The 10,876-nt window shown below is 39.6% G+C and overlaps 1 protein-coding gene across 2 annotated transcripts; it reads left to right on the forward strand.

The window, feature by feature from the left end:
- The first annotated feature begins 808 nt into the window (after positions 1-808).
- Positions 809-2,522, forward strand: LOC112464004 (glutaredoxin-3). Of its 2 annotated transcripts, XM_025030745.1 has the most exons (3): positions 809-1,013; positions 1,206-1,821; positions 2,084-2,522. In XM_025030745.1, the coding sequence occupies exons 1-2, from the start codon at positions 964-966 to the stop codon at positions 1,819-1,821; spliced, it is 666 nt and encodes a 221-aa protein (XP_024886513.1). In that variant the 5' UTR covers positions 809-963; the 3' UTR covers positions 2,084-2,522. The 2 variants fall into 2 exon arrangements, with proteins under 2 accessions (XP_024886513.1, XP_024886512.1); XM_025030744.1 differs by having other exon boundaries at positions 811-1,013; positions 1,206-2,522.
- The last annotated feature ends 8,354 nt before the right edge of the window (positions 2,523-10,876 follow it).

The raw sequence follows: 10,876 nt of genomic DNA on the forward strand, positions 1-10,876 counted from the left end.
CTAGTCAAGTCTAGTGGTAGAGCGCCAGACTCGTAGTTCGAGTCCACTAGAGCCATGTAAACATGAAATGTTTTTTCGAAAGCTGCGCCCCTCCGTGCAAGAATAGGCTCTTGTGCGGAGCAAACTGGCAAAGAGACGTTAAGCCGTTGGTCCAAAGGGTTAAAGTGAGAGGAGAAGGGTAGTATTGAGTAGGGAAAACGTCCCTATACAAAAAAAAAACGCCTTGCAACCCTGAGGGGAGTCAATAAACGAAATTCGTAGAATTTACGAAGTAATAAATAATTGTGTCATTTCGTAAAATTGTGTTGCAATGCATTTATTTGAATTTATTAGGAATTGTTAGGAATTGTTTATATCATTGGCAAAAGAAACTTATGGTCGTCGTCCAATCCAGCCTTTATCTCCTACTATATATATTATTTTTGACGATAATAATAATAATTATATATGGTATAATAATAATAATAATATACATGGTGCATATATTATTAAATTATATGTATATTAACAATATATTATAAATTAGGGGTCTTTGATAGGTCCCGACCGGATTCAGAGCCTTATATTTTATATTTAAAATATAAAAGAATTTTAAAATAAAGATATTTTGTCTTCATATGATTTTCAAAAATCAAACTTATCCGGTCATTACAAAAATTTTAATATAACCCTCTTGACGAAAAAGTCGGAGGCACCTATCATAAACATTGCAAATATTTATTAAAATATAACAAGTATTATCTCTCGACGTCCCGTTCATCCGTTTGCTCGTTTCGCGGCAAGTTCGGCGCGATTGCGCCGAGAGAGGCGAACCCGCGGCCATGAGAACGGCGCCGATGGTCGCGTAGACCGTAGACGCGTTGAGTTCTGACGACACGGCGGTCAGCGGTGTCATTTTCTGGCCATTTCCCGGCCGGGTGGAACACGAGGAGGAGAACCGGCCGACCGGAAGCGAGTGACGCGATGGCTGTCACCAACCTGGTCACGGAGCAGGCATTCGACGACTTCGTCAAGTGAGTAATCGGGGCACCGGGTCGATGGAAGCCTTATAACCTCTTCAAACATTTCTTTCCTCTTTGTCGGTTTTTCTATTAGAGGGTTAGCGTATTTTCTTCCTCGCGTGAGGGATGCGCGAGTGTACGCTCACTGTTTTTTTCATAATTTTCTTTCTGTATGTTTTATAAGTATGTTTTGTGTTGCGCAAGGTCCAAGAAACTTTCCGTCGTGCACTTCTACGCGCCATGGGCGGAGCAATGTTCCCAAGTGAACGACGTGCTCGAGGAGATGAGCGAGATGGAGCAGTACAAGGAGGTGAAGTTCGCCAAGATCGAGGCGGAAGACGAACCTGAGGTGTCTCTGAAATCCGGAGTGGCTGTCGTGCCGACGGTTCTTCTGTATCGGGACGGCAACGTGTTGGGCAGGGTGGACGGTGCCAATGTCCCGGAATTGACCGAGAAGATCAAGCATTTTCTGAACAACAAGGATGCGGAGGAATCTGTTGAGGATAGGTTGAAGAAACTGGTGAACCAAGCGCAGTGCATGCTATTCATGAAGGGGAACCCCGCGAATCCACGGTGCGGTTTCTCCAGAACGATTGTTTCCATCCTGGACGGTTACAAGACGGATTACAAGTCGTTCGACATATTGCAGGACAATTCCGTTAGGGAAGGACTTAAAAAGTTTAGCAATTGGCCGACGTATCCGCAGTTGTACGTGAACGGGGAGCTGATCGGCGGATTGGACATAGTGAAAGAGATGGACGAGTCGGGTGAACTAGAAAGTATGCTACCAAAGAAAGGGAGTGCCGATACCAATAAATAGGTCCGTTTAAGTAATAACTCTATTTCACATTGATTTCCGCGTATAAGTAGTGACGAATGTTATTTTTCCAAGCAATTACTACCTGTAACTGTTATCTTTTTAACGTTATTTTATATTATGCGTTATTTGAAATTACATATCCTGTTCGCGGAATAAATTAAATTATCTTCCAGTGAGTTATGGTTTAATAACTTCGTTTCATGTAATTGTAATTTATATTCTACCATTTTCAAGCCAATCCATTTGCTTCACACTCTTCCAGTTACAACCCTTGATTGTCCATTCAACCTCTTCTGGGATGGCTATGACATGCGAATGATTAGTTTGAGAGAAGGCTTCTGCGTTTATATATAAGGAAAGAAGAAAGTTTAGAAAAAGGAAAATAGAATTTAGAAGTTTTGTATCAAATAACTGATTGTGAGAAGTAAAATTGATTGGAGACACGGTGATAAATTTAATCTTTCTTATCCGAAACATTTAAAAACTTCCATTCAACCTGTAAAACTAAAGCATATGTGAGATGAGGATAGGAATTGAACCCGAAATCAGTTAATCGTTCTTACACAAGGCCACGCGTCATCTCATGATTTTTATTATATACATATGTACACAACACATCTTACAAATAACAAAAATATATCTCAGAATTACAATTAAGTAGGTAAGAGCTTCGGTTGTGTAATAAAAAATTGTCATAATTAGCTAGATTCCTTATTATTATTGTTAATTTTATACCATATGATTTTATTATTATTATTGTTTCCTTTTTATATTTAATCTGTCACGTGAAGCCATAATGCATGAATACCTAACTTCATGTGAGAAGGCAACGATTACCATTATTACCAACAATCTAAAGTTACTAAAGTCACAGGCAGCGTCATCTCACGTCGTCCATGCAGCAGCAAAGTAGCTTTGAGCGTTCGTTCAGACGACGCCAGAATGCAGTATTTGTATCGCTTTCTTGCGCCCGTATTCCAAACGTAAATTATTATCGTGTTATTTTTTATTTAATATCATTAATGACGCACGCAAACGATGCGTACCTCGAATATATTATATAAAAGGTACATATTATATAAAAAAATTACAATTTCTTTTGATTAATAATAATAATAATAAGTGTTTGTGTGTGTGTGTGTAATCAGTAAAATTAAATTATATAGGTAAATCTGAAGAGTGGATTTATCCACGATACTGATTTTAGGTCGTACAATTTTATCACACGCATTATCACTGAAGAGTTTTACAAATCTGGTAAACAATTTTTCAAATCAAAAGTACATATAACATATACATATAAGTATTTATAATTATAAAATATGTTCCATATTATATGTGTGTTCTCTTTCTCTTGTACATATAAAATCTCTGTTCGCGCGTGCAGGAAAAATACTAAAAAAAAAAAAAATTTTTTTTTAAATTATTTAAAAGAATGATTTGTCATGCGTAACGCAACGTGTAGTAAATAAAAAAATATAACAAATGAAATATTAGTCGTCGGGAAATATTACGACTGCCAGTCTGCCATAATGTTTCCCGACTGATTAAGCTGCCGAGATGCAAATGCGGAAATCAGCGTAATACACACACATGGGACATTTTATCGCGTCCGCGGCATTAATCTATCCGCGTTGATGTTGCAATCACACAGCCATGCACGCAGAAACAAAGTTATCGCGGCAGCGAAACCAATGGTGATGACCGAATTTTTCGATCGCCTCGCGCGAGGGTCGATAGCGCGCGACCACAAAATAGCGATAATTCCCCCACCGGAGCGACCGTTGATACCGCGTGGAAATGAATTCTCTGAAAGTCGGAATTGGTCGGAACAGATTGCAATTTTCTCGTGGAAGAGAGAGAAAATTGCGCAGTCACACAGCGTTTCTCGAAATTACTTCACAAGTCGATTCCAATTTCCCGTTTTCGAGCGCAGGGAGAATGATGAAAGTGCGGCCGCTTTGAATAATTTTTTTTTTTTTTTAACGCGACACGAACGGCGAAATGCCACGCCTCACGTGCGCGGCATTCGTACAATCGTATATCGTCCCCGATAATTTAATGTCAACGACATAATCGCGATGCCGGATCTATTCGCGAGAGCGCAACCTTTACCGTAAATTGAAAAATTGCCGTGATCGCTCGCGCGACGCGCGGAGAGGAAGGAAGGTGTGAAAATCGCTCGATTCGCTCGTGCCACTCGAGATATCGAGTGGCGCTTGTTTTACAGCCCGTCAAAAAGCCAGCCGCGTGCTTGTCTATTTTATTAATTAAGATGAAAAACTGATGAAATTAATAGTTCATCCGTGATGATCGCCGGGCTCGTCCCGATTTCCGATGCGTCGTAACGGCTGTTTACCCCACGAGTTTCACGCGGGCGCTTCGTTATCGCGTCGCGACAGCGTGATCGACTACACGACGACTATATGTCTTATCTGCCGCGACCAGCTGAGGTTCGCCGGATCACAAAATGCGCCTTTATTTACTTGCCTCTTTATCGATACTCGACCGTTGAGTAGCCGGCAAGAGGTCTAGCGCTCTTGCCGTTTGGCAAAAATTCTCCGTCACAAAATCGGCGTCACTTATCTTACGATAGTTGTTATGAAAATTGATAAAAAGTGTTTTAATGAAATCTTATATATATGTGTATTGGTCGCAAATAATATTTATATAGGTATAATTTCCAAAAATTAGGCTACGACGCATCCGAATGATTTTTTTTATGTATTGTGTATGACCTGCAAATGCAAGCTGAGTTATAATATCGAACTCTGAAAAAGTTGTATTTAAATTCCAGATTCTTCGCACATATTTATAAATATATATAACGTAATACAGTTACTAAACAATTTTAGAATTTTACAATTATATAATTTTTATGATTAATACAACTCTAAATTAAATAATAGAGCATGGCAGTCACATTAAAATTAAGGATATAGGTAGTTTTAGAATAATTTGTATAGAATAATTAAGAAACTCTCTTCTGTCTTTCTCTCTCTTTCGCATTTTTATCTTGAATGAGTGGCTCGATAAATATCTGTTTCGTTCTCTTTTACTTCTTTTTTGAGAGGCAACTTTTATCAATCGATTTTTCTTTTATTTACATTTCTTGGAAAAAGAGAAAAGAGAGAGGTGGGGAAGGGAGAGGGAGATACGATACTTACATCATCCCGGTGACGTAAGCGGACTGCTCCTTCTTTCGGGATCGATTCCTTGACGTCACCGATGAAGGACATTGGAATTGCATACGTAACAGGAGCCTGCACCGAATTATCTTGAATCCCTAATATTCCTCTCTGTTCAGGGTGCGCTTCGAAAGACTTGAACAACAGACAATAGGAATTTAAATGCCTTTTAATAGCGCATCATGCATATATTTCTTGAAGATCGAAATAGATCGCCGGTAGATCGCTAACGTGCTCGGTAACGCGATATCATTACGTTTCGTTCCGAAAGGCAAACTTGCGTTTGTTATGCGACTTCAGTTAAACTATGTAAGAATTTAATACATGGTAATAAATACGTTCGAAGCGATGTGCGACGCGCGACGCAAAGCGCGGCGAGACCGCTTATTATCACATCATTTCTTTTCTTTCATCGCTTATATGCCGCATAGTGGCATTTCCATGTTCAACGATCCGTTCCGATCCCCAGTAAAAACAATATAATAATAATGATATGGCGTACGCGATTAAACGTTATGTTTGCCGCTGTGCAAACAGATCCGCGTCGTTTCCCACGTCCATTATAACGACGTCGATCCTGCAACTTTGTGTATACCGCACTTCCGCATCTTACGGATCTTCGAATGACGTTTCGTCATCCGTCCCTGTACGCGCAATGTATTTTTTTTTGCGAAGTATAATTTATTTAATTGCTTGTAAAATGGCGTCAATTATGATCGTTGAAGATATCTCGTTCGATAGTAAATAAAAAAGTATACGTTCGCTTACACATATAATATTTCTTCTGATTCAATACAAGTAATAAAATATAGAATTTAAAGAATGCGTGTAGATATAATAGAAAGTAAAGATGAATGATAGAAAATAGAGCTGATATTGAAAAATTAATGGAATCCATTTTCTAACTATAAAACGTTATGATTGACGTTATTTAATCGTAAAAGATCCGCCATTTTTTTACACAATGGGCGCAAACTGTCTTAAATACAAAAATATTCTGAGATTAATAATTAATTTTTTGAGAAATGAACGTCGCGCGATTATCTCGCTCCTTCAATTTTTCAATAATTTGCGGTAAACCGTAAACCACTCGCACCGTGCGAGGCGGTACAAAAAGTATCTTCCAGAAGGAAACCAACGTATCTGGTCGAGGTTGTGAAAAGGGCGTGGACGAGAGGAACAAAATTGCATGAGTTCTTTCAACTTCCTTTTTTTCGAGACCCCCCATTCTACTCTTCTCCATTGTCCAACTCCTGACGATTCTTGAACCAGGTCCCGTTGTCTTTCACCGGACTGAGCAAACAATTTTCGATGCCGGCGCAATCCAGGTTGTTACGTGAAGTAAAATAAAAGTTTCTTTTTTTCATTATTTATAACAGAAAGTCTTGACGACTGCAGTCTTAACCGACCCTCTTGCACTGCGTAACAAAGCTTATTTTTCTTACATAAATTACTGCTCCTGGTAATTATCGAGCTGCATATACAAAAGAGAGAGAGATAGGATCGACTTATAAAAATTAATTAATATTATATGATTCTGCAAGCTTTTGTAAGTATCACATAATAATACACCCTGCAGAACATATGTTTCGGTTTTTATTTTGGAATCTGTGCATCCTTCGAAATATGTATTAGATACTCTATTATTCAATTGCTCGTTAACTTTCGCTTTAACGACGTTCGCGGGTGCAAAAGGAAGATAACTGAAATGAGATTATGCAACCTGCGAACAATTTGTTTGCTCGTCGGAAGGTGCGATAATAGTGACGGAATCCCGGGAATTATTATTCGCGGCCACGTACCCTTTTAACTGTTCGATTTGTAGGTGATATCTCGAGCCTTTCGCGAGAGACTCGGCTCTAAATCACTCGCGTTAACGAGCCGATTGACCGCCCGATAATTTACTTAATTAAGCAGGCGGAATATATTAGAAAGGCGAGCGATTGTTGGCCGGTTCCTTGACGCGAGAAGATCGCATCCCGATAAGGTCAAAACTATCTCGTAATGCCGTTTTCAATTTTTTATTGTCACGTTAATCGGCACCCCAGAGAGGCTGCGAAGTGTCTATCTCGACGGAGCCTTAAACGATTTATCGGCGCCGCAAAAGCGAAAAGCGTGTTCTGCGAAAATGAAACGATCTTAAGTAAAAACAATAAAATAGGTTGTTCGTTGCATTAAGATAAGAGAATTGCAAGTCTAACACTTTCCGCAGTCGACATTTATACATTTTTTCTCCCTCGTTATCTCACGATTGCATTTGCTTCGCGACACCGAGAAAAGTCGCGACCAATAGTCCTCAGAATTACATAAAACATTTTTTTATTTAAACTACACGGAGAAAAGAGAGAGCACTAAATATAAGTTTGTAGTCTACGACTCTACCACTATCGTAGTAGCTATATATTTTGTTTACTGGACAATAATATATGACATGTCGAAGACAATTCGACACCGACACGTTTTTGCGATTAAAAATAACGCGACAGCGCGCGAATTCCATCGCTCGAGCGAGGTAAGTTTTAATGAGAGTCTCGGAGAAAGAGGGAAGAAATTGGAAGGGCGATCGTTTCCGAGAAGAAGGCACGTATCGGCCTGTAACGACCGCGACGTCGAACTCTGCTTTTCGGACGAGGCTTTTCTCTCGTTATTATTAAATTGTATCGGCGCAGTTCTGCGACGGAGCGAACGAACAATGTGATATTTTAACGAAACGAACGTCACTTGTCTGTAAATAATTATTTTTTTTTCGCGTCGCGATTTAAACGCGCGTGGAACTAATGACAACTTATTTTCAAGGAAACTAGGGAAGGCGAGCGAGCGAGCGAACTGCAAAATTGAACGACTACTGCGAAGCAACTGTTAAAGAAAACGTCGACTCTTCCTCTTCAGCTTTGGCGTGTTATTAAATTGTACTGTTAAATTTGTAAGTATCAAATTATGTTCAATTTGAGTCATTTTTAATCATTCTTATGGTCACCGCTGCTCCTACGCAATATGTCGTAATTTAACTAAATTTATGGGGTTAAAATAAATACTGTTTTGTGTTAAAATTCGACACATATGGTAGTTAAAAATAACAGGATGCTCTTTAATTCAAAGCATTAGTTTCATCCTTTGATATTTAACAGTATGCTCCTACTTAAAAATATATCGTTAATTTAACTAAAAACAATGCTAATTTAACAATGCTAATTTAAATAAATCGATGGAGTTAAAATAATACTGTTTTGTGTTAAAATACGACACACGTGCATGGAGATAATTTTTTGTTATATTTTACCCTTAAATTCACTACAAACTTGGGACAACTTGGCAACCAAGGAATTTTTAAAATATACAAAAGACATTTTACAAACAACGTGATAAAAATTACTAAGCAGATTGGTAAATTTTGAAAAATTATTGAAATTTCTTAGATATATTTTAATAAAATTAATGAAACATATTTTATATTTTAATGTAATAGATATTAATATTTTCTATTATGGTAGATATTAATCAGAATAGCTCGCATAAAATTCTTGGTGGTACATGTTGTCCCACAGCTACCATAATTTCAGGGTAAATTTTAAGAGAAAATTCTCTCCGTGTGGTAGTTAAAAATAACAAAATGTTATTTAACTCAAGGTATTGGGTTTAAATTTCATCCTTTAATACTGATTTAACAGTGATACGTCGCGCGAATATAATTTATAGGTGTATGGTTGTATGTCAGGACGATTCTAGAACTGTCTTAAAAAGTTCACGACGTAAACTACGAATAAGTGTGTATAACGTACGTACGAGATATTCGTAAGCTTCGCGTGAAAGACGTTACGTTTATCAGAGTAACGTTTTTTGCCTTTCCTCATTGCTTTTTATCAAAAACTCACAAGGTTACCGCTGATAAAATGCATGTCCGCAAAGATAATTTAAATTATCGCAGAAGATAACCCCTTAAAACGTCAATTTTTATTATACATTTCGACTAAGAATTCGAGAAAAATTTACTTTCTAATAATCAATTAGGGAGAGAGATAATGCCATTTACGATCCAGACTGGATCTTGGTAGTCTAATAATCTTGTATGAATTTTTTCGTAACTTTTCCAAACTCAGTACACTGCGCGTCAACTTTTTGTCGGTCTTCAAAACACAGGTCAATTTCATTTCTATTGTTTAAATTTTAAACAATTAAATCGAATTGAATTGAATTATTACTGCATCAGTAAGGAAGAATAGATATAGTATTAAGTACGGTGGTTGCATAGATGGTATAAGCGTGTTAAATAATTTTATAAACCAAGCCCATTTCTTGGCATGTGTGAGTTAAAATTAATAAATTATTATTATTAATATTATTAATCAAATCGAATTAAATGTAAATTCTAAAATTCTAAAATACACATGTATTATTATTATTATTATTATTATTAAGGAACCGTGGTCGACTTTCCTTTTAATTAACGTAATGGAGCATCTTCTAATTTTCCATTTACCCCGCATGATTAATCCAGCCACCTACGCTCGTTTATTTCCCGTATTTGTCCCTAAGTCGGAGAGAAAGGCGCGCCAGAGAAAGAGGCAGCCGATAGGCCGCTCGATACGTTGTCCGGGGGTGGCACGATCCCGGTGGTGTGGTTTCCCCTTGCATTCATGTACGCGCGCACACACACACACACACATACACACACATGTTCAAGTGTTCGACGCGGAGTACGCGCGGAAGAGCTGTGGGTACGGGATCGGAGTCGGCGAAGAGCGCGGTAACTCATTCAGAGCCCGACCAGCACGCCGTGCACACTTCGGCGCCTACGTTTCCGAGCTCCCGCGTTCGCTGAAGTAAAAGTAGCAGCGCGCGCGCGAGGACGACGACGACGAGTACGAATATTCGTCACCAGTGCGCGGGTTTCGAGTTCGATCGAGGACCGGACGGAGAGAAAGACTCTCGGTGCTCGGCGTTCCGGACTGTTCCGTTCCGGAGGTGAGATTCACGCCATGGCCGGCGTCTGAGATCGATCCCCGAGTGCGAGACAGTTTTCCCCGTTCTACCCCGTTCTACCCCGTTCCCCGGACATCGGTGCCCGTCGACGATCCCGCGTCGAGGAGCCGCGGCGAGGTCTGCGAGATAGGTGAGGGGTCGTCGCAAAATGCGCGCAGCGCGGAGCGGAGCGCGGCGCGCCGCGTTTTTTCCTCGGCGATATGTTGAATGAAAAGTCTCGCGGAATTTCTCGGCGATGCTGGAAAACGTTAGAGCGGGCGACGAGGTACACGATACGGGGATCCCCGTCGTTCCCGGAGGATCGCGAAAACGCGGCATGGTGGTGCTCGCCCCCCCGACCGACGATCTCGCGCTCCGCGCAGTATGGCCGCCCTCGAAGGGTGCCTCGCACCAGCGAGGGCGGCTTCCGTTCGTACGGCGTGGGTGAACCTCGGTTAGGTCACGCGAAGCAACCCTTTGTAATTTCCCGTGGGCGTGTATAGCGAGGCACGAAAGCCGCGAACAATTTGCGCCGATACCTCGCGGCTTTATTGTTAAATCGCTCATTGCGGCCGCTCGCCGCGCCGGTTCGCTTCGTCGAGCAGGAACGTCTTTTGTCGTGGACACTTATTTCAATTAGACTAATTCTGTAATCTTAATTGAAAATTACACGAGAATTAAGTTCGCAGGTATACTATTGTTTATTTTTTCTTTATCATGTTAGACGGGAAATTCTTTAAGGCAGAAAAGTGATGATTGTTTTAGAAATATTGTTTTAAAAAATTATCAAGATATATGTAGAATATATAAAATTGAGAATTATTATTTTTAATTAAAAGTTATTATTAAAGTGACTATTTTGCTACTGGAAACGTGGATTTAATTTAACAGTGACATAAAGACCATCT

Source organism: Temnothorax curvispinosus, unplaced genomic scaffold (assembly GCF_003070985.1).
Source record: "Temnothorax curvispinosus isolate PA1 unplaced genomic scaffold, ASM307098v1 QBEX01013818.1, whole genome shotgun sequence".
NCBI lineage: Eukaryota > Metazoa > Arthropoda > Insecta > Hymenoptera > Formicidae > Temnothorax > Temnothorax curvispinosus.